Below are 25,612 nucleotides of genomic sequence, written 5' to 3' on the forward strand. Positions count from 1 at the left end.
TATTGCATGTTTATTTCTTTAAATTGTCCTTTGTTACCATCCTGTACTCCTTAAAAAAATTGACACAAACACTGTTTTCCATAGTGTTGAAGATGGAAAGTCACCGGATTTGCCCTATGTCTATGTTAACTCTGCTGGGGTTATCAGGAACAATAAACCCATGCAAGTTGTGTCAGCATGCAGCCTGGAGACCTACGCCTTTCCATTTGATGTACAGAACTGCAGTCTGACCTTTAGCAGCTGCTTGCATACAGGTAACATTTCCAGCCTTCTAATAAAGCCCTTCTAATTTTATCTTGAGTCTAAATTTTATATGATATTATTCTAATCAAACAGGTTAGACTCAGACAATAATTCTATTAAAATCAAAGAGCTAATTAACAGACATCAAATTATACCAAAATATGTCAAATAGACCTCATAAGCAAATGTCAGTATGTGTAAATACCAAACAGCATATTTTCCCACAGATAAGTTAAATAAGGAATTTAAAAATAAAATAAATTAAGTGTCAGGAATTCAAAATAAAACAATTATTGATTCAAATGAGTTTTCAGCCTATCAGGACTAGAGATTGAGGGCAATTCCAAAAGTTAGGCAGCCATATTGAAAGGATTGGGTATAAAAAATACAGTAGGTGGTTTGAGATCTATTCCAACACTAGCCTGTAAATCTTCTTAGAAGACACACACAAGCTGAAGCTCTTCTGGAGCCCTACCTTCCCACTCGCGGTTCTAGATCAGTGGCGTAGCTAAGGAGCTGTAGGCCCTGATGCAAGTTTTATAATGGGGCCCCCCAAGCACTCTATACATAACAACTGATACGATGCACAAAAACCTGCCAATGGCAACTACAGTGTCAGAGGTACAAAAAGGGGATGTGGAATAGTTTGTTGATGATTACCTCTATTCAAAGTATTTATAGAAGTGATTATTATGAGCACAGACCAATAAAGAGCTAATACTGTAGTTGAGGGAGGGCCCTTCTGGGCCCCTCTGGCCCAAGTGCCCCGATGCGGTCGCAACCTCTGCAACCCCTATTGCTACGCCCCTGTTCTAGATGCTGAAAAGATGACAGAGAATGGGCAATCTGCTTAATATTATGGTGGTTTACTTTTTTTCAGCATTAAGCTGATACTATTTTTGATCATATTCTACATAATAAAATTGGTATAATTCTTTTTTCAATGTATTAAGAAATTCATGAATGTTTGACTATAAAGGCCTGATCAGTTAGAATATTATTAAAGGAAAACACTACTTGGAACTGTTCATATTTTTGTATATTGCTGTATGATAAGCAAATACATGTTTTTACATAAACTCAAGTTATATAAAATCAAATACTGAGTGCTCTGATTTTTTTCAAGGTATACCCTCAATCATTAATCACTGTTATAGAGGGTTCAGACCCCGCTATGCCGGATTTATGATGGCAACACTTTACAGGCTGGTTCCTTTACTGAATTCATGCAAAAGGGCAAGAACACTCAGTACATCATGTAATAATACAATGGCAGATCATACACAGGAGTGGTTGTCCCAATAATACAAGTTCACATTATTCTGGGTAGAGTGCACAATCAAGTATGATACACAAGGAGAGAGAGCCCTGCCAATGGCTTACAACCTAAAGGGACGATAATGACATATGTATACAGAAAAATAAAGCAACATACAGACTAGATGAAGGAAGTACACATATGAAAATTTTACATACACAGTTTCCCTTATCTTTTTAGTACAGTTATGCAGTAGCAGTGGCTATGGCCCCAATGGTGCAATAGCTTGCACTTTTAGGCTTCAACCATTCTTTGCCTAAGTAGTAGGTAGGTAGGTAGTAGTAGGTAGCACAAAGCAAAAGTAGTAGGTAGCACAAAGCAAAAGATTGCTATGGTAAAACTTACCTATAAAGCCCATTGTAAGAATGTGATATCTGTTTCTTTGAAATGACTTCAAAAACATTATCATAATCAATTAAATAAGTGTTTTACAGTCATAGTGTCATCAGCTTCTGGATTACCATTATCATCAGTCCTCCATCATCAGGTTTCTGTGGTTATCCATCCTTCTTTCTTAATTAGCTTCTGTATCTTTTTTTGTAAAAGTAATACAACTACAGAAAACTTGATACCTGTACCGTGTTCCATTCCAGTAAATGATCTAAATCTTTCCATTTGGAGGAGCTATGAAGAAATCATGGTGGACAAAAGCATTTTTCTTAACGATGGTGAATGGGAACTTCTCTCTGTACCTTCCAGCTATGACATCCTACACACCCAGGGGGGCAGCTTTGCTCAGGTCCAATTCAATGTAAGTTTTTATACAGTTTTCTTTTTAATTGTACAAAAAATTGCATGTATGCATGATTATAAAGGCTCCTCATAAATGGTTGTGTATCACAGCAGGATGAGTGAAGCTTAATGACAGGCAGGGAGAACACCCCTTTACTGAAGATATCTGATGAGGATTCTGCTTACTTGTGTTGAGGAACCCAGTATTTATAGATAATACTTATCAAACTTTGACTCCCACCCAAACATTTCATGATAGGATAAGGAGTTAGACATTTATCCAATATTTTGCTGTTGTCTGTTTGCCAGTTGCCTAAATAACCTCTACCTCCTGTTGGTATCTCTAGAACCTAAGCAGGACACAAAGAGATTTTTCTTAAAATTACCTAATGCAGCTATAACATTTCACAAATGCTCTACCACTCCTCAGAGCTACTAAAATGTAAAATGTTATGCTATTTTTCTCCCCATTGAACAGAATTCACCTCACTTCCAGTTCTTATTTACACGATTTATCATTTTTTTGCATCAGAAAATTAAGGCTTTGTCTTAAGGGCTGTACACCCACAAAATCAATGTGGCCTGGCGGGGATCAGTGTTGGGTCCCTCGGGTGACATTACAGGGCAGAGACTGCAGGCTAGCGACATGTTCTGTTGCTATGCAGGGGAAGTGGAGGGACAAAGGAATGGTGCGGTTGTGATGTCACACTGCGGGGTAAGTTTGGAGAACAATGCTCTTGGCCGAAGTGATCTGCTAGGTCAGATTGCTAACCGAGTGGCCGAGAGGGGGCTTCTGTACACACCGGATTCTTAGCAGAGTTGGCCGCCTTGGCTAAATTTCATCTGGAATTTGTACAGAGCTTTCTAAAACGTTAGTTACATTCAGTAGGAGGACCACTTTCCTAATTACACTCTCTACAGTGTCAATACATTTTACTAATTCTTAGCAGTTACTCCTTAGTACATAACACCCAACTCCTATTCCAAACGTGATAGATGAGTCAAGCTTCTTTTCCAAGTTGTGCATAAATAGAGACAAGTCAGTGGTAATAATTGTCTGGGGCTTCCCCTGCCCCTGTGCCCTTGCAAGTGGTAAAGACATTTTAAATATCGGGGTGACTATACATGACAGGCCTGTAAGTGGAAATCTTCCCCCTGCTTGCGTATGTTAAGGTTAGGTGCAAGGCCTGGTCCAAACTGAATTTGTTGGTTGTAGTTAGGACGAACCTGGTGAAAATGGCATTGCTGCCATAGATCCTTAATATTCTACACCATTCTCCTGTTAAGTAACAGTGTCCTTCCTTGCTAGGCTGCACTCAGTGATTATAGGTTCAATTTGGAATAACTAAATGGCCAGATTCAGGTTCTTTCTTCTTATAAATCCCAATAGGCAGGGTGGCCTAGCCCTCCCATTGTTTCCTCATTATTACCTGGCAGTTCAGATTCAACACCTGTTTGTGCTTTGGGGAATTACTTTGATGTTCACAAGGAATCTGTAGCATTGGATCTACTATGCTACCCCAACAGCTCCCCAATACAATCCTAATGCATACACTTTGGGTATAGAAGAGAGCATCTGAGCTTTATATACTGCAAGGCTATAACCACAATACCTCACTATGGCATAATCCCTGCCTTTTAGAGCTAAGTACAATACCAGAACCACACTTCCGGTCCTACGGTTCAGACAGTGGATCAGGGTAAACTCTTTCAAAGCTCTGGTATGAACGCACCTGAGCCTGGCTAACCATTATTTTTGCTAGCTTTAATTGTTGCATGCTGTTTGTAGTAAGTTTTGTAGCTCCTTAATAAAAATTGTCTCATTGCCCCTTCTTGAGTTAATAGGGTCTGGCCCTGCTAAGCATTTGATAGGCAACTTGTACAAATCAATGATAGAGCATGAGGCTCTTGAACGCACCACACCATCAATGGATAATAATGGACCGGTGTCCTTTTGAAAACCGAGGACTTTGAATACTCCTTAGCAGCAGTGAGTGTGAGCATGTCACCTAGCTCTACATTGTGCACAAGACATACCTGACTCCCTCTCACATACCTTCCCTCTCGGGTAGTCAGGTATAACCCATCGGCCAGTGATCTCTGGCCTAAGTGTTCTGCCCCCTCTCCACCCTTTGTACATTTAATTTGGAAATGCCCAGTGGTTAAATCATATTGGACGTAGGTAGTCCAATTTCTACATGACAACATGGGTGTCCAGGTCACACTGGACCACTTGGTTTGTCTTTTAGGAGCCATACATGATGCATATTTGCACACTAGCACCTAAACATTTAAATCTAAGGCCCTATTTGCCACTTGGAAAAAAGTTGCTTTAAAGTGGTTGTCCCTTAATCCGGGACCCCTAGAGGCCTGGTTTTGCAGGATGGACACAGGGATTCCCTTAAAAAAGCTTATATATAGTCACAAAGATAGATTGGATATGTTTCGCCTGGTCTGGTAAAAAAAGAAGGAGAGGTAATATCATCCAAAAGTATATGAGCCTCAGTGATCATTACACAGCATTGCGTTGTTTAGTTTATTCTTCATCTACCCCAAGCTTTGCACTGTTCCTCTGACTTGTAGATGCTCCATTACAATGAGCCTATGACTCACAGTTATGTGTCTGATACTGATATGTGAACTTTGTACAAAATATCATGTGTTTTTGTGTACCTGTACTTTACTAGGCCAAAATAATGCCTGTGTTATGTTTGTGCCTATGACTTTTGCACAATAAACATTACTTTTTGTTAAAAAAAAACTCCTAATCCAATATACTGTATATGCATGATGCCCATTTTGAGATTTGGTTCTTATAACCCATAAGTGAATCTTTTACATATGATAAGAAGACAGTGATGACTTGTTGACTGCACACATGTAAATACGGTCACCAAATGATTACATTTCCCTTGTACTTGTTAAAGAGAGTCTGAAACGAGAATAAATCTCGCTTCAGACCTCATAGTCAGCAGGGGCATGTGTGCCCCTGCTAAACCGCCGCTATCCCGCGGCTAAACGGGGGTCCCTTACCCCCCGAAATCCCCTCCGAGCAGCGGGGGATCTCTTCCGGATTGAGGCAGGGCTAACCGCCGCAGTCCTGCCTCACGCGCGTCTGTCAGCACATATCTCCGCCTCTCCTCCGCCCCTCTCAGTCTTCCTTCACTGAGAGGGGCGGGGGAGAGGCGGCGATGCGCAGCTGATAGATGCGCTGTGAGGTAGGGCTGCGGTGTCGGGTTGGGGGGTCAGGGATCCTCAATTAGCCGCGGGATAGCGGCGTTTTAGCAGGGGCACACATGCCCCTGCTGACTATGAGACAAGAAGCGAGATTTATTCTCTTTATAAGTCAACTTATGCTGATTGGAAGGGCATTTGCTCTGATACAAAACTGATTATTTGATAATTAGGTCTAAAATAAGCAGTTCTATCACAGAAATTCCCTAAGCGTGGGGAGGGGGGGGGGGGGGGGTTATTCCTTGATTTCTCTTCCTAATAGCAACCAGAGTTACTATTAGTAATGAGCAACTACAATGCAACTCTAATTGTTGCTCTGTTAATCATACTTCTCCAGGGAATATGTGAGTTTGTCTCCTATTCTTCTTAAGCTCACTTCTATTACTTATGTTCTGAAATGTTTTATATATTATAGATTTAGTCACATTACTGCATTTGACATGTGGGAAAGTATACTAACAGCTTAAAGTGGACCCAAGCTCTAACACAGAATACAATGAAAAGACTTTATTTCACATATAGTTGCTAAATAAATTTACTGGACTGTACTCTGTGCTTGTTTAGCTAGATCAGAGTTTCAATTTGCTCTTATCTTCAGCAGTGAACTGTGCCAAACTTCAGTTTTTTTAGGATTTCCATGAACTGTAATACAAGATTTTTTCCCCCTAAAGATTATCATGCTGTGGCTAGCCTTTTAGGGGCTTGATTCACAAAGCGGTGCTAACTGTTAGCACGCCTGTGAAAACCCCCTTAGTATGTCTAAACAAGCTTTTTATGCGCGTAAAACTTTACGCACGCACTGCACAGAGCGCAGCGCGCTCCGCGCGAAATGCCCATTAAAGCCTATGGGACTTAGCGCGCACATAGGACTTTGCACGCGCAAAACTTTGCGCGCGGTACTTAGTGCGCGATCTGATTGAGAAAACCGGTGCTAACCTACTTAGCACCCTGGTTAGCGCGCCTAAAGACTTTAGACGTGCTAAGTAGGTTAGCACCGCATAGTGAATCAAGCCCAAGATCAGATAGAAAGTTCTGAGTTTAGTTATACATTAACAGCTGTATTAACCCTTTAGCAGCCAATTTATTTAGAGGCTTTTAAGTGTTCCAGGCCAATTTATTTTAGCAGATTTTTGTTTATTTCTTATTTGTTACATTTTTTTGCTGCTTAATAGTACGGTTGCAAAGTGTATTTATGGCCACTTGCCGCTAAAGGACAGAGTGACACCATAGCAGAGGACTTCTACTTTCAGTTTCTATATCTTCTGCTCTGCAGAAAGACATCAAAACATCCCAAAGAATTTACAGCACAACGAGTTCTGCCGATTGAAGTCAGAAGCAGCGCAATTATCTCAAAGGCAATAACTCTGTTGAAGCTGCTAATGAGTTAAAAGGACAGTAGACGTTACTGCAGTGATTATGTTTATTTTTTGTTAGCCTGTACTTCCTTGTGTTGCATTATAAGTAAATTGCTGATTCCAGAACTTTGAGTTGCTGACTTTATCCTCTATACCACAGTACCTTTTTTTGTGGTATGCTATCTCTCATTAGCATTGTAACCCGATTTATCCTTGTGTGCAGCCCCGGCTGAGAGGAATCCACCAGACACTGACTTAAATGTTGGTTAACTGTCACTTTCTCTCAGATAACCAACGCTGAAATATGGCTCCTTTCACCTAATTGCAGGCTACTACTCTGATCATAGTCCGTGGCAAAGTCACAATACGTATACTCATCTGTCTCAACAGTGTCTCTTTCTCTCTCTGTGCACTGTCTTGGAACTGGCCTGATGTTTCCATAATACTTTTCCGTGGCCGCCTGGTTTCTGTGCCCTCTGGCTATGCTCTCCTCCTTGCTGCATCCTGATAGCTGCCGCTGGGCCCTCACTCTGCCTAATGGGGTGGCTACTACGGCTGCTCCGGTCTGGGCCCCTGCTCCCCTCGCTCACTGCCACCTGACTGAGTCAAATGCTGTGAAGAGAACTGGTTTAAACCAGTTTCCTCAGCCTGTGTCTCTCGCCACTCTACCCTCTCCGCCTGCGCTGTCCTCTCGCACTCTGCTCTAGTGCAGCTCTAAGAGGTTTCACTGCTTTGTATACACAGTTGCCTAGCAACCTAGTCTATGTGCCCAAATACTCGCTTAGGCCTATCTGTGCGTCGTTTTAGTGCCACCAGGCTAAGTTTTCATGGCGAATTTTAGCCTTAAATGCCAATTCACATTACACATGTCAAATACATTTCCCATCACACTCTCCTCTCTTAAAGGGCTACAGCATCTTACTGTGCACTGATATGTCTATGGTAGGCAAGTTTTTCAGCACCATATCATCAATTTACTAATGTCTCTCAACCTCAAAATGTCGATCAGGGTTTTCCATATCTCAAGCCCTGAAGGTAGAGAAAAGGCAGAGGCTTTTTACTTCAACAGGGCAGAGGTATGCATCAGAACCTGAAAGAAACAGGGCTCTGAAGAGCATACATTGTTAGGTATTAATTAGCTTTTTATGTTTCACAAGAGGGACACTTAAACCTTATTAACAGTTTGTAATCATTTTTCACAGTGAACATATTATTTTCTCACTCTAGTCCGTATTTTGTCATCATTGCATTATGTTCTGACCCTCATAGGGAGACACAGAAGTTCTGAGTGTAGCCTAACCTGGAAGTAACTAAACTAGACAACGGGATGGAGCACAGCGTTTACGTAAACAATCAGAAAAAGCTAACAACGTCATATAACCTTTTTGAAACCTTAAAATGAATTATTTTGTTTGAGATAATGCACTGCTTTTGATCTCAGCCATCAGAACTTGTGCTGTAAATTCTTGGAATGCTTTGATGTCTCTCTGCTAACAGAAAATATAGAACCCGAAAGCAGAAGTCTTCTGCTATTGTCTCACACTCCCCCCTAGTGACTAGCCCTAAACACATTACAGCAGTACTAATTAGTAGCAATACGATGCAACAAATAAGACATTAAAAAAGAGCTAACATAATTTGGCCTGGAGGATTTTCAAGCCTCTAAATAAATTGGCTGCTAACAGGTTAAAAAAACTCTTCCATTCGATTTCATTTAGCATCAATATTGTCGCCCCCAAAAACATAGCATTTGGCACCCATGTGAACCAGCCCTAAAAAAAGGTGAAAACTTATGTAGTGCCTTCCCAGCCAACAAAACAAAAACAAACTTGTATACCTAATAGTTACACTTGTATGGAATAGTTAAAAAACTAATTGCTACACGCTGATGTTTTTTCCAGGTGTTTGAAAACATAACCTACATATGCCTTTACAGAGGAAAAAGAACGAGTAGATGATATAGAAAATTAAGCTTTGAAGGAGCCAAGAGACTCCTACACTGGCTAATATAGCCATTTCATGGTCCATGCATGGTATTAACCATGAAAACAAATGTGAAACATTATTATCTATTGTCTGTAGGACCTGAATTGGTGGTTTAGCTCAGAATTACAAATAGATGTCGTCTTCCTCTAAGCTGAAATTCTACAGCTCGTTAATTTGCATATGAGCCATACAGCCTCATTACCATGAAACAGGATAGTGAACGTTGCATGGAATACACAACTGCACATCAACTAATGCAGAGAACAGCTATTAGTCCACACACCATTACCTGTTAGAGGGATTACATTGGAATGCACAAATGTGGACAGATTAACAGAGGAGTTGGAAAATTGGAAGAACAAGCGCTGAAAGGTTATTGTACATTTACTCTTCTTGAGCGTCTATAATTTTCGGACATGGGAACACAGAAGTATAAATTAAATATGTCTTTTTTTCTGCCAGAATAAAAAGTATAGTAATAGAGAAACAATAAAGTTGTTAAAGTCTAGGCTCTATTTAGCTGTCATGCTATCCTAGGCACACAATTACATTCTTTTACATAAGCTTCATCCCATTGCTTACCAGTCATTTTGAAGTGATTGTTATCATAAAAATTAAAACAGTCTTCACTAAGGGACCTTGCAGTCTGATTGTCTGCTTTATTTTTTAGATTTACAACTATAGATCTGCCAAATCACGACAAGAAACAGACAACAAAAAGACAATAATACAAATTCTGTGGGGTTAGTCCATTACTATTTAAAAAGGCTGTGGTACCACGTCCATTAATTGGCACAAATTGCTACAGCTTACCGTATGGTTATTCATTAACCACTTCAGCCTTCAGTCGTTTTTCACCTTATGCATCTGAGCAATTTTCACCTCCCATTCAATCGCCAATAACTTTATCACTACTTATCACAATGAATTGATCTATATCTTGTTTTTTCTGCCACTAATTATGCTTTCTTTGGGTGGTACATTTTCCTAAGAATTATTTTTTTATAAATGCATTTTATCGGGAATATTAAGTAAAAAATTGAAAAAAATCATTATTTCTCAGTTTTCTGCCATTATAGCTTTAAAATAATACATGCTACAATAATTAAAACCCACGTATTTTATTTGCCCATTTGTCCCGGTTATTACACCATTTAAATGATGTCCCTATCACAATGTATGGTGCCAATATTTTATTTGGAAATAAAGGTGCATTTTTTCAGTTTTGCGTCCATCACTATTTACAAGCTTATAATTTAAAAAATAATAGTAATATTCCCTCTTCACATGCATATGAAAAAAGTTCAGACTAACTATATATATATTTTTTTTTTTTATAATTTTTTTTTTTATAAAAAAATGTATTTGGGTATTTTTTGGAGTGTGGGGGTAAACAGTTAATTTTAAATGAAATAAATTGTATTTGTTTTATTTTTTTAATGTATGTAGATGTAGTTTTACTATTTGGCCACAAGACATCCGCAGTAAAAAAAAAATTCTTAGTCCTGTAAGTGAGCGATAACGCGTCATTGCACGCAAACGTTACTTACCGTGTGGGTGCAAAACTTTATGCGCACAAAAATAACACACCCATGCTATCAGTTAGCACTCTTTTGTGAATCAACCCCATAGGGTGCTGCTCTAAAAATGCACAATTTTCTTCTCTTATCCTAGTCCCTTCCAGTCCCCAACCCTGCTTTTTCAGGTGTACATTTGGTCCTTAAATAGAAACCGTGACCAAGAATTGAATTTCATCCCAATCAGTAGCCGATACCCCCTTTTACATGAGAAATCTATTCCTTTTCACAAATGGATCATCAGGGGGCTCTGTATGGCTGATAATTTGGGAGCCCTGTAGATTTACTGATAGTCTACCATTAAAGTGTAAAGAAGGATCATAAAACATTAGTATTATACTCCAATATTTTACTATAGCTAAACCCTACTCTCACAACCTGACACCTAACCCTAAACGTCCCCCCCCCTCACAGACACCCTTGCTGACACCTAACCCTTAATGGCCCCCTGTCAGAGACCCTTCCTGATGCCTACCCCTAAATGTCCCCCCCAGCAAAGACAACCTTCCTGACGCCCAACCCTCACTGTCCCTCCCCCTGCACAAACACCCTACCTGATGCATAACCCTAACCGTCACCTCTTGCACTAACACCCTACTTGATGCCTAACCCTAACCACCCTTCCACACAATCACCCTACCTGATGCCTAACCTTAACCACCCCCCCATGACTAACCCCAATCACCCCCTCTGCTAGCAATTGCCGCCCCTCCTCCCCCCATTCCTCCAAATGCTTGTAAAAAAAACTAAAACATACATTTGTGGGCACTGCCATAAGCACTCATAGACCCAGCACCCGCTATTTATCAAAACGCTGTGGGTCCCCAAATTTCCTTTCAATGCCGCAATTACAATAGGTGCCTATGACGACGCCCCGACTTCCACTGCTAGTGGGTGCCAACATTGCTTGCTAAAAGGAAATTAATATGGCAGCCTCCATAATCCTCTCACTTCAGGTGAAATGTATGTCATACATAGGAAATTCTCTGCCAACAGCCAAAAAATATGTATAAATCATTTGGTAATACAATATAACATACATTGTATGTGGTTTCACACATATACATAATTTATGAGCATAAGTAGCCAAAACTTTGGTCAAGTGTTACAGTCCGGAGATAAGTGTGCACCGAAAATTTGAAATTAAAATGTGTCTAATGGTGGCCATACATGGTACAATAAAAACGTTCGATTATCCAGTTTATTCGATCTAAATGATCGAATCGAATGAAAGTTGAAAATGTTTTTTTTTTCAATCAAGAGATTTGAACGATTATCCCGTTTTTGAAAAATTGTACCATGTATGGCCATCTTCAGCATACTCTTGATTTATTTATTTATTTTTTAGTTTCAATAATTTTTATCAAGGATTTTAATGTTAATGAACAGTTGCAAGTTTTGCATCGCTGAGGTTGGAATCAGTACAATAGCATAACAAGTATTGGAAATTATACATCCATTAATATATCATTATTTGAACTTTAACAGCATTAATAACCAAGCTGAGAAATAACAAGAAACACACAAAAAAGAAAGAGGTATACTCTTGATTTTAATTGTATGCTAAGAGTTTTGCAACTCGTTTAAAGGAAACCCGAGGTGAGAGGTATATGGAGGCTGCCATATTTATTTTATTTTAAACAATACCAGTATTAAACAATACCACTGCCAGGCAGTCCTCCTGATCCTGTGTCTTTAATACTTTGAGCCATAGACCCTGAAAAAGCATACAGCAGATCACGTACTCTGACTCAGCTGACTGGTTTTACTGGATTAGCCATATGCTTGTTCCAGGGTTTTGACTAAAACACTTCTTGTGCCGGAAGATCAGTAAGGCTGGCAGGCAACGACATTGTTTACAAGGTAATAAATATGGCAGCCTCCATAGCCCTCTCACCTCGGGTTCCCTTTAAAGCTTGAATGCTCTTACATGGCACTTCTCCTTGTTTAACTAGCCTCTGTCCCTCAACTAAATGATCCTTCTAATTTCCTGGATCAGACCTTCTGAATCCTGTTGTAATTTTCTGCTGTCTGGTAAAAAACAAACAATATAAGTTGTTTGACCAGCAGAGGGTGCAGTGAGCATAGGGAAACAATGGGGCTTATTTTTTAAAGAAACTGGAGCCAAGTGGTGGAGATGTCATTCAAAGGATTCAGTCAGAATCATTTTCATTTAATGAGTGTATCCTGATTGGTTAGCCTACAATAACTGCATAAGTGTTGCTCCTACTTTCCTTACATGAATTTTAATTAAAAACCCAAAATCACAAACATTGGTCCGCACGACAGCCAGGGGGCCCCAGGTCTCTCTTACTGGCCGGGGCCCCCAAACCACCATGCGATACCTAGAGGGAGGTGTGGGCAAGTCCTGGACCTCTCACCTCCAGGGAACTCACCCCCACCACCTCTAAACTGAATGCTAACTGCAACAAACACAATTGCTAACTCCCAGCTAAAGCAATCCCCCGCCTATATCCGGTCTGCAGACGCTAGTCAGCCAATCAGGTGTACTGTTATACACCCTCTGCCTGCTGCACCAAATCCAGCAGGAACTGCATAAATTAGCACCCAGGTGGGAGCCTTGATGGATTTGGTGCAGCAGGCAGAGGGTGTATAACAGTACACCTGATTGGCTGACTAGCGTCTGCTGACCGGATATCGGCAGAGGATTGCTTTAACTGGGAGTTAGCAAATGAATTTGAATTAGTCAACCCCAGGATCTCCAATAAAGTGAACGGAAACCAAAGTCCTATTATACTCTGTACCTTTTGCTAGCCAAAAAAAAATCAGAGTGTTTATTTCAAACAGCAAGATATGTCCTCTTCAGAATCCACTTTAGATTAGTATATCTGATCTACTGTTTTGCAGAATAACACACACCGGCTAAAGGATGACTGTAAGAAAGTAAACGTCTGTTCACCGGCGGCTTCTTGAGCCAATCGCACACTGTCACAAATAATGGTATCACTATTTATTACTTGGGCGTTCTTCCTGGTGTTTGGAGCACACATCCACATGGATTATTTTGTCCTTCGGTATCACAGACTTGGTTTACTGTTTCTGGAGCGCATCTGATCTTGTGTATATTGTGTGCCTCTGAGGAAGCGGCTTTTAGCCGAGAAACACATGTTAGGCTGCATTGTTATGAATTGGAAATCTGCTTTGTGCATTTGATCTTGAATCCACATTTTGTACTTAAAGCAAAGAATAAACAAGAATAAAGAGTAATTTGTTATTTTGACAGTGTGTGTGTGACAATTGAAGAAGCAGCCGCTGCGGCTGCCTCCATTCCCCCACCCGTCCCTCCGGCGTCTAGGACGCCGAGGTCGGGTCGTCAGTTAGGTAATGGAGTCCCAGTCTTGCGCGGGTGCGTGCACAGACGGGACCTTTATGCTGGAAGAGGCTGGTCAACTGACCGGCGGGTCAGCTGACCTCAGAGGAGACTCATGGCGCCCAGGATTGGCTGAGTGCAGGGAGGCATGCCAGTGAGGTCTCCTCTGCTTCGTAAGCCTCCGGGCTTCAGTCTGGCGCTGTCTGCTGTCGTGAATGCCTCGTGTGTTAGCGCTCAGACCTTAGACTAGATCCCAGGTGTTGAAACCAAGGACTTCACACCTAGACTAGGATATTGTTTATATTGTTATTGATTTCCTGTGTATGACTCTGGCTAAACTCTGACTCTGATCTCACTTACTGATTCTGTACCTCTGCCTATCTGCCTCAAGTTGCTGAACCTCTGCCCGATTTCCGATTACTCTTCTGCCTTACGATTTTGCTCTGATACTGTCTTCTCTGTTGCCGGCCCTTGCCTGTTTGACCATTCTGCTCACCGGGGGCCCTCGCCACTGGTGAGGTGTTAGCTTAACTAGCTCCTCTGGTGAAATTGTTCTGCTAGGCTGCAGTACAGCCTTAATCGCCTGCTCCTCAGGTGATCAGCAACTGCAGTATATTTTGTAACGCCTGCTCCTCAGGTGTCCTCTAGGCTGCAGTACAGCCTTAATTGCCTGCTCCTCAGGTGATTAGTAATTGCAGTATTGTTGTAATCGCCTGCTCCTCAGGTGATCACTAGGTTGCAGTACTATCTGAATCACCTGCTCCTTGGGAGATTCTGGGGTTTGTACTTTATTATACGGGCAGTACGCCGATAGTATTTCACCAGTCTCTCTGGTGAGGTCTTACTAAACTATTAAAGTTATTGTACTCCCTTACATGGTCAGTGAACCGATAGTACCTCACCAGCCCCTCTGGTGAGGCCTTGTTATTCTATTAAAGTTCTGGACTCTATTACACGGTCAGTGTATCGATAGTACCACACCAGCCCCTCTGGTGAGGTCGCGTCAAACTATAAGTCACGGTTGCACCAAGCACTACATACTCAGCTCCTTGTGCTGCTATACTGGTATTATTGGTGATTCTGCAGATCACACATAATCAGGTATAGCGTCTGCATTATTGGTGATTCTACAGATCACCAAATAATCAGACATCTGAGCTGCGACACCCAACCTTTACAGAACAGCAGACCAGAAAAATATGGAGACACTCTGCAGTCGGGTCGATGTATTAGCCACCACTGTTAAGTAACTTATCAAAACAGTTAACGCGCAACAGACTCAGATTGAACAACTAACTGAGTCAGTTAACCGCTTACTGGACCCTAATACTTGAGTGTCACCCCCTTCTGTGATCGAACCGAGGGTGCCCCCACCTGAGAAGTTCTCAGGGCATCGCTCGGATTTTCGTAATTTTAGGCATAGATGTTTATCGTATTTTGAATTACGACCCGTCTCTTCTGGTACAGAGGGTCAGAGGGTCACCTTTATTAAAACATTGTTGTCTGGAGATTCGCAATCTTGGGCTTATAGTCTTCCTACTGGGCATGAGGCCTTGGTTTCAGTAGAAGAATTCTTTAAGGCTATGGCCGTGATCTACGATGATCCCGATTTGGCAGTAACTTTTGAAAGGAAGTTAAAGACCCACAGGCAGGGACACAGTCCAGTTGAGGTTTATGCTGCTGAGTTCAGGAGATGGGCAGTGTCAGCCAGGTGGGGGCAGTACGCACTTTTAGATTGCTTTCTATCGGGATTGTCTGATGCCGTGGCTGATCTCATGTTGGGTCATCCAGAGCCCAAGACCCTGGATGAGGCCATATCTTTAGCCATCAAGATTGATAGGCGAGTTCGCTATCAAAAGCAAACTCGGTTTAAGCCCTCAAGAAGCTTCTCTTCTTGTACTTTCTCAGCTCCTACGCCTTCTTCTCCACCTGCTGACGAGCCAATGCAGATTGGACAGGCCAAACTCTCAGAAGTTGAGAAAAATAGAAGGCGAGTAGAGAAACTATGTTTGTATTGCGCCGACAAAGGGCATATGGTTTCCGCCTGTCCTAAAAAGGCGGAAAACTCTATCGCCTAGGAGTAGCTGGAGGTACTACCCTAGGCGATCCAGAGTTACCTTTAAATAATAAACGTGTGTTACTTCCATGTACTATCACCTGGGAAGGTCAGGTTCACACTACTCAGGCTTTTATAGATTCAGGTTCCACGGTAAATGTCATGTCTAGAAAATTCGCTAACCAATTTGGGTTTCCTTTGATTCCTGTGGGGGAACAGATTAAAATTACGGCGGTGGATGATTCTCTACTGCCACTCACCATCACTCAGACTCCTGTATTGTTATGCCAGATTGGGACCCTGCACAGAGAACAAATGCAGTTTTTGGTGTTAGAGATGTCCACATCCACTGTCATCCTGGGGATTCCGTGGTTAAAGAAACACTCCCCGGACATTGATTGGAGTACCAGACAGTTAATAAGCTGGTCACCATACTGCCATGTCCACTGTTTAGAGCAGATTCCCCTCGCAGCTACTGAAGCGCAAGTAGAGGAAACCATTGAGCAGGATTTAGACCCCTCTGGGGAACTGTTTGAGTTGGATTGGGCATCAGAGCTGGCCCCTTTTCAACAGGAAATTCCTGAAGGCAAACCAGAGGGGGTTCTTTTTGTTCCCCTCCAGTTCAGATTTAAGGTCTTGCAGACATTTCATGCCCATGAAAGTGCTGGTCACCCGGGAGTGGCTCGCACCCAGGAATTATTAAGTCGGAGTGTGTGGTGGCCCTCAATCAGTTCTGATTGTAAAGAGTTCGTGGGAAGCTGCGCCATTTGTGCCAGGAGCAAGGCTTTTAGGCGAGCTCCTGCCGTCACCTTACAGCCTCTTCCAGTGCCCGAGGAACCTTGGACCCATTTGTCCATGGATTTCGTGGGCGAACTGCCTCTCTCTGAGGGTAAAACGGTCATATGGGTGGTGGTTGACAGGTTTAGTAAGATGGCACACTTCATCCCCTTGAACGGACTCCCCTCTGCACAGAAATTGGCAGAGCTGTTCGTACTCCACATCTTCAGGCTGCATGGGATTACCCAGGATGTGGTGTCAGATAGGGGAGTCCAGTTCACTTCTCACTTCTGGAAAGCCTTTTGTCATCAAATGGGGATGAAGTTATTGTTTTCCTCCAGCTACCACCCACAGACCAACTGTCAGACCGAGAGGGTAAACCAGGCCCTTGAGCAGTTCCTCAAGTGTTGCGTGGCTGATACCCAGACCGATTGGGTTAAGTTTTTACCCTACGCCGAGTTCGCCCACAATAACTTGAGGTCTGCATCGTCAGGGCTCTCTCCGTTCCAGATTGTTACGGGGAGATCACCCAAATTTTCACCACTGCCAGTGGTGGCGTCACCATTTCCAGCTCTGGAACACTGGTCAGAGACCATGAGAAACATCTGGAAAAAGGTGAAAGGTAATTTAAGAAAAGCTTTTTCAGTGCAGAAAAGGCAAGCCGACAAAAGACGTTCTGTGGAATGGAGATTCGCACTGGGAGATTTGGTGTAGATTTCCACTCGGCACCTATCCTTAAGGCAGCCCTCTGTTAAATTGGGTCCCAAATTTATAGGGCCCTATCCTGTTTCTAAGAAAGTGAATAATGTTACCTACATGGTGTCGCTTCCACCCAGTTTCAGGGGTGGTAGGACGTTTCACGTGTCACTTTTAAAACCTGCTGTGTATGTGGATTCCTCTCCCCCCTCCCCCCCCTGTGGTAGTCAATGGAGAACCCGAGTACGAAATAGAGCAGATCTTGGATTCGAGGCGGGTGCGTAATTCCTTGCAGGATCTGGTCCATTGGTGAGGGTATGGGCCAGAAGAAAGATCGTGGGTACCACGCACTACATACTCAGCTCCTTGTGCTGCTATACTGGTATTATTGGTGATTCTGCAGATCACACATAATCAGGTATAGCGTCTGCATTATTGGTGATTCTGCAGATCACCAAATAATCAGACATCTGAGCTGCGACACCCAACCGTTACAGTGTGATTAGCTCCAGAAGCCCCCAAGTGAACAGACTTTTGCTTATATATTTAGGGGGTGGGGCCTGGACTACCTACTTTTACTGTAATAAAATATAAATATATATAAAGGATGACTGTACATTGACAAAAATGTACAAAAGTGACTGTTCATCCCTCTTCTTGCAATCAGTGGTGCAGAATATTGGGGCATGTTTAGACTACATAGTATAAGCAACATAAACAGATGTAGAGTGGTGTAATGACATGTTTGTGACTCCTTGCATAGTCAAAATATAGCACAATCAAGCAAGCAGGGTATACCCGGCAAACCTTTAGTTATCTAGTAGTAGGAGGGACTATGATCACACTGATTGTATTGTCTGTTTTATGGAATTAGATGTAAACTGAAGAGTTCATATACATTCTGTTCCAAAATCACCTGTACCAGTCACAGGCAAATAAGAAGTTCCTATTTTAAATGATTCCCTTTAAATCATCATATTACCTCTCCCGTAGTCTACTCATTAATCTCTTTCTCTTTGCTTCCTGTTTGTCCAATGTGATCAATGGAATTGTCCATCCTCCATTTTAAAATTGGCAAGGAAAAGTAACTGCTTCCGGGTTAGCACTCAGTTAACCTGTAATATCTCATAGTAAACCTTGAACATTACCTTACACATCAGTTGTCCTTTCAGTGAAAAAGGGCCCTAAGGGCCTATTTCCACTACACACAGATTCTGGATGAAGAAAAATGACTCCAATAAATACCTATGGGAAATCTGCATTAGACAAAGTGTGTCTAGTGGAAACAAGGCCATAGGCAATGGCATTCATTGGAGTCAGTTTTTCTGCATCCAGAATCTGCGTGTAGTGGAAACAGGCCCTAATGCTGGGAATACAAGGGCCGATGTGCCCTTATTAATCGAGACGCTGATGGCTCGATTGATAATTTCCGACAGGTCTGATGACCCGCCGGATCGATCCCCCACTCGATCCCCGGTCCCCGGGCGGACAATAGCGGGGAATCGAGCAGAAGATAAGGAGCGCCCGCGGGGATGAGCGGGAATCGCTCCGGCCACCCGCGGGGACGTGGCGGAAGTCGATCCGGCGGCTAATCGAGTCGCCAGGTCGACTCATGTATGCCCAGCATAAGGGTTTCAGCTTCCAGAGAAATAAGTCTTACTAGATCTAGTCAGAACTGGAAAGAATCATTGTTCAGGCTATGTTTATAGTGAGTGGTCAGCTGCATAATCACGTGTTCAGGCTATGTTCATAGTGGTCAGCTGCATAATGCACCCGTTATAATAAATATAGACTGCAATTAAATAGACTTTATTACATAATAATAATGTGATCAGTTACAACGCAATACTGTGAATAGCCCTATTGAACTGTATGGGCAGCGAGTTGACATGTAGAATTTTTCTGCAACACAACTGAGCACTGTGAACTAGCCCCCAAATAAAATTGTTAGCTTCTCAGAGGAACTGATGGCAAGGTAAGTATGTAATATTCATTTGCAAGTGCATCATGTGTTTATTTAATTTTTTTATATTTTTACTCAATTCAGGTTCACTTTAAATTGAGCCTGTGACAATCATGAGCATTATAAATTGATAATATAATGATGCATCTGAAAATGATCAGTAGTCCCCCAAAAAATGGGTGCTGTGAAAAAAGACAAAATGCAAGCAAAGTGCACTGAACTCCAGAAGAACAGCAAGACTTGTGAGGCAAAAATAGACAGAGACAAGCCTTATAGAAAAAAAAAACACATCAGATCAGCTGTTTATATCTGTGGAATTACAGATCTTTGCACTTGCATTTCCTCCAAGGTAGCATCATTTAGGTTTCATTTATGCATTTTTATCACATGTGCAGATTTTATTGCATAGATTTGCTCCAGGTTCACGTTAAAGCACAGTTTATGACTCTCTTCTTTTTATGTCCTCACAGTGAGGCTGATTTATAAAGACAGGTGCAAAGAAAAATGGAGCAAAACAACCAATCAAACTTCTTGCTTCATTCAACATCTAATACCTGATTGGTTGCTATGGGCAATTGCTCCAGTTCTGCTTTAGTTTCCTTTGCACCTGTCTTGATAAATCAGCCTCAGTCTGTTTAGTAGGCTATCGTCGATCTTGCCTTTACCACAGACAAAAACTTGTTGCATTTAAAAATAAATGGATGACTTGGTCAGGTGTAATATGAGTGCAATTTGCCATGACAGACCTGTGACAGCGACCATTTCATTCCTCAGACTGCTCACTACCTGCTTATGTGCATCAAATATGCCACACATAGATAGTTATAATACCGTGTGTGTGAATAAATCTTCTAAAGATCAACACACCTGGGAGTGTCATGGATTCCTGTACCCTTTGTTATGTAAGAACTGTAACTGTCTTTACAATGCCATTAGGTGGTAAATCGAGCCTTATTCCAGTACAAAGTGCAGGCTTCTGCTTCCATCATAGGGCAAGGCATAATTCTGAATGGACAAGGGGTCCAAAAGACCCATTCAAAAGAAAAGGTGCAACATTTAAAATAGATAACAGTGGAACAAATTCTGAGGACATGGATTGCACTATCGTGAGAAAACTGTCATATTTAAAGGGAACCTGAACTGAGTCAAATTATTTAAAATAAACATGATGTACCTGCAAATGAATATTACATACTTACATTGCTATCAGTTCTTCTCAGAAGCTCACCATTTTCTTCTTACAACGATTCCTTCTAGTTCTGACAAGATTTTGTTAGAATTGAAATATATCACTTGTTGACAGTTACATATCAGTTGCTAGCAGTTATAACTGAAAGGGCAACTGATGTGCAAGGTAATGCCCATGCTTCCCTATGGCTCAAGTGGACAATATTACAGTTTAGCAGTCTGCTGACCCAGAAGATGTTACTAGTTCATTGCCATTTTTAAAATGCAGGATAGAGAATTCCATTGATCACAGTGGACAAACAGGACGTAGGAAAGGAGATAGAGATTGGCGAGTAGGCTACACGGGAGGTGAGTATGCTGTGTGTATGTTTATATAGGCTTTTAATTTTTAGTACAGGTTTTCTTTAAAGGGATTAAAATTAAACAAAAGCAATGCTTCCCGCCACTCTCCGCCGCTCCTATGCCCTGCTAGGGCTCACTTTCGATTCTGTGACAGCTAGGTCATGACGCTGGAAGAGCTGTTCTGTGTGTCTCACACACAGAGCAGTGTGCAGGAAGGCGGGGAGCGGCAGGGGGAGTGGCCAGGAAGAGGCAGAGCTGCCCAGTGGCAGCTGGGGAGTGGGGAAGGCCTGCAGGAATGCCCCCGGTTTGAGTTTAAGCAGGCAATGCCTCTCCTCCCTTCCCCTCCAAATTGGGGATAATCACATGTTGCCAATTTTGGGGGGTGATAGTGTGGCGGTGGGGGGGGGGGCAGAGAGCAGCACGGTAGGGGGCACAGAGTCACAGGAAACATGCCTCTGTGTCCCATGTGTCCCCCCCCCCCACACCGCCTCGGGTACACTTTAACAATGGCTGCTTAACACTACTCATACTATATATGCGATATCATAATTGATTGTACACTTACACATTCATATAATTTGTCTAACCAAAGTGGTGTATTTTGTTTCATTTGAACCACTTTACTGTGACATCCGTCATTTGTCCTCTGTGTGTATACAGAAGATCTCATCTGTTTTGGCGGGCACTGTATGCAGAGCCAGTGAAATGCAGCTGGTCACCCTACATTCAATGAATTATACATCGGCCCACTTAGTCCCACTGAAGATCGTTTGTTTCTGCTTTGGCAAGCTGTTTTATTTCACTTGCAGAATAGGAGAACATTATACGAATGTTGAATGCACAGCCATGTATCATGTGATAGGTATGGTGATACTTTGTCACCAAACGGCGCTGTGAAAACAGCTTTTAGTAGAGTCAAGGGCATTGCTAAGCAGCAGGAATGCCATATAATACAGTGTCTCTATTGCGGTATGATTATCTGGTGCTCCCTGGTCTTTCATGAAGGCTGATCTCTAAGCATGCACTCCTCTTCCGCTGCCCTGGCATGTCCACGACTCAGAATGACCCTGACGGGGGAAGCTAGCCACACACAACACAGCAAGATGAATGACCAGCATGGGACATCGCTCTCTCATGCAGCAGTGATTTCAGCTTTAATGGCAAAATCATTATCATTGCGACAACGGCTCACAAATGAGCAGAGGGTGAAATAAAGAGGAGGGGGGGAGAATTATGTGTGGAATAAATGAGTGCTTCCGAAATTCATAGTATCATAAAGAGAGCCTTATCAAATGAACCAGCAGAAGGTTAGACGAGCAGCACGGCAATTAGGCTAACACCGTAGGGCTTCTATTTCATCTTCTGTGTGCTCATCATGTACAAATTCCCAATTAGATTTATTTCTTTCATTATCATCAATGGGGATTTGAAACAATAGTGTACACAGTGGAGCCCACTTTAAAGATACAGTTTCACCAAAGCACTTTGGCAAAGGTAGGAAACAAATGTGTAACAACAGTGAAGGGTAAACACATCCCGCATGCTTATTTCCAGATTTATTTATTTATTTTTATCTATTCAGTCAAAACAAGTACAGTACTCATGTAGTCTTTGTACTACTTACAGGAAACATAAACTTTCACAAAAAATGACGTAGTATACTGTATATTTTGTCAGGAATTGACTCTCTGTCTTGGCCTATGGCTGATGAGTCATAGTGTTCTTTAACCTCCCTGGGGTTATGATTATTTCCAGATTTAGGGTCTAAAAGCTGTGCAATTTTTTTCACAAGCTTTTAGACCCTAAAAACAACATACCATAGAGAGATCTGCAGCAGCTCCTACATATAACGCACTCAGGCATGTGATTATCGCTCTGACCTGCGGATTTCCATCCCGAGCCTAACTCCGGATTACTGCTAAGGAGGTTAAGGAAACCTGAGACGGGATAATTGGTGTACCTGGGGCTTCCTCCAGTCCCATAAAATGGAGCCGCCAGAAAGGACAGCGAGGGAGCCCACACACCTCATGGGGCTGAAGGTAGCCCCAGGTAAGTATACATACACCCATTAATCCCATCTCATGTACACTTTAAAGAGGAACTCCAGTGAAAATAATGTAGTAAAAAAAGTGCTTCATTTTTACCATAATTATGTATAAATGATTTAGTCAGTGTTTGCTCATTGTAAAATCTTTCCTCTCCCCGATTTACATTCTGACATGTATTACATGGTTACATTGTTACTGTGGGCAGGTTATGTAGCTGGTTCTAGCTGTTCTGGCTTTTACAGCCAGCTGTAAGCAGCTATTCCCTGTCTGTGAACATTGTTACATTGTGGCAGTTTGCCCAGAGTACCGCGGTCCCAGAGCTTCTTGTGGGAGGGGTTTCAGCACAAAATCAGTCATACAGCGCCCCCTGATGGTCTGTTTGTGAAAAGCATTATATTTCTCATGTAAAAGGGGGTACCAGCTACTGATTGGGATAAAGTTCAATTCTAGGTTAGAGTTTCTCTTTAAAGTGAACCTGAAGTGAAAATAAACTGATGAGATAAACAATTGTATCTATAGATCTAATCCTAAATAGGACGGTCCTTGAATTCCATATTCTTGTTTTGAGGTTGATGGGAATACCATCTGGGAATCCCATTTGGACTTGTTCCACTAGCTTCTCCATTTCAGTTTATTAATTATTCTCAAACCCAGGTCTCCACTTCCACAGCCTCATTATTAATGACCTGTAACTGTATAGTGCAGTGTCTCTTTAAATATACTAAAGGAAATCACATGGTGCCATATCTGGGCTGTAAGGGTGTAAGATGTATTCTCCCCCGCTGTGTTGAGTTGTCCCCACCATTATGGGCACTGTATGGTGGCATACGCTGTCATGATGCAGCAAGACTGATTTTGATTCCATTTTTCTCTTCTTTTGCTGCAAATTGCCAGTTCCAGTTTCTTCCTTAGCAAATCAAGGTGTGTTCTGCCCAAAGAAACCTAACTAGAGTGGTTCAACCAAAGGACAATCCTGCAGTGTAGTGTCTGTTTTTGTTTGACCTTGTGTTGAAATGGAGTGCTGTGCTTTGTACTAATGATAAGTCAATTCAAAAGACTTTTTAAGACTAAGGGCTTGATTCACAAAGCGGTGCTAACAGTTAGCACGCTGGTGAAAAGCCCTTTATCACGCCTAAACTCAGTTTAGGCGTGATAAGTTTAGGTGTGATAAGTTTAGGTGTGATAAGTTTAGGCGTGATAAGTTTAGGCGTGATAAGTTTAGGCGTGATAAGTTTAGGCGTGATAACTATAGCACCAACTGGGTTAGCACCATAGTGCACAGCTGATCAAAAGTTTTGCACTAGCAAAGTCTGGTGCACTTCGTATAGAGTTTATTGGCGCTGCTTTGCTTGCAAGACTTTGCGCGCAATCTAAACTTATCTAAACTTATCACACCTAAACTTATCACACCTAAACTTATCACGCCTAAACTGGCTTTCCACAAGCGTGGTGCAATGGTTATCGCGCCTAAAGTCTCTAACTGGGTTAGCTTCGCTTTGTGAATCGAGTCCTAAATCTGAAGCAGTTACCATGTAGTTTTCAATCTATTTGTGACAAGACAAATAACATTTATATTGCACTTTTCTCCTGGTGGACTCAAAGTGACAGAACTGCAGCCACTACGATGTGCCCTATAGGCAGTAGTAGTGTTAGGGAGTCTTGCCCAAGGTTTCCTCACTGAATAGGTGCTGGCTTAGTGAACAGGAAAAGCTTAGATTCGAACCCAGAGCACTGTATCAGTTTTTCCAACTAGCCCTACAAGACACTTTTTAAGGGGCTTCGCAGGTAGGTTAATTCAAACATCTAGCAGGAGTAATTATAGTTGTTCTGTGGATTTAGGTTATCTCCATTGCTTTTTTATCTACATGCAATCTCAGGCATGCTGTGTTGTTGAGGTCAGGGCCTCTGCATGACTCCTTGTTCTTCTTTTCTCGGAAAATAGATCTTTGTGACTTTGAATGTATGTTTGGGGTCATTGTCCTGCTTCAGAATGAATTTGGGACCAATCAGACACCGCTCTCGAGGCATTGCATGATGGATAATTATCTGCATTCTCAGCATTCAGAGACCATTAATTCTAATCAAATCCCATAGAATAACTAAAGAGACCAATTTAGATTCTTGGATGGATGTGCCTTTGTGGAGAAATGAACTTTAAAGGATACCACAGCTGACATGTGGCATAATGAGATAGACATTGGTATGTACAGTGCCTAGCACACAAATAACTCTGCTGTGTTCCTTTTTTTCTTTTTCTGCCTGAAAGAGGTAAATATCAGGTATGTAAGTGGCTGACTCCGTCCTGACTCAGACAGGAAGTGCTTACAGTGTGACCTTCACTGATAAGAAATTCCAACTATAAAACACTTTCCTAGAAGAAAATGGCTTCTGAGAGCAAGAAAGAGATAAAAAAGGGGGAAATTCTTATCAGTGAGGGTCACACTGTAGTCACTTCCTGTCTGAGTCAGGACTGAGTCAGCCACTTACATACCTGATATTTACCTCTTTCAGGCAGAGAAAGAAAAAAAGGAACACAGCATAGTTATTTGTGTGCTAGGCACTGTACATACCCATGTCTATCTCATCATGTCACATGTCAGTTGTGGTATCCTTTAAGGGCGGTGGGAGAATATTTATTTACAGTAAGTTACCTTGTAAAACACGGTACTTAGTTTTTCTTATCCTAGTAATGTGTCAGGAGGGGGAAGCAAGGGTAATAGCTTGATATGCATTTACAGTAAACACTAGAGTTAAGCATTGCTGTAA

General features: G+C 41.9%; 1 protein-coding gene across 2 annotated transcripts in view; it reads left to right on the top strand.

Annotated features, from left to right (window-relative positions):
- HTR3B (5-hydroxytryptamine receptor 3B) overlaps positions 1 to 25,612 on the top strand; it is a 71,195-nt gene that overhangs the window by 39,328 nt on the left and 6,255 nt on the right. For both annotated transcript variants that reach the window (XM_068242789.1, XM_068242790.1), the window contains 2 exons: positions 85 to 254; positions 2,155 to 2,312. In XM_068242789.1, coding sequence (XP_068098890.1) covers positions 85 to 254; positions 2,155 to 2,312 — 328 coding nt within the window. The remainder of the gene's footprint in view (positions 1 to 84; positions 255 to 2,154; positions 2,313 to 25,612) is intronic.

The sequence above is a fragment of the Hyperolius riggenbachi genome, chromosome 6 (genome assembly GCF_040937935.1).
Source record: "Hyperolius riggenbachi isolate aHypRig1 chromosome 6, aHypRig1.pri, whole genome shotgun sequence".
NCBI classification, from domain to species: Eukaryota; Metazoa; Chordata; class Amphibia; order Anura; family Hyperoliidae; genus Hyperolius; species Hyperolius riggenbachi.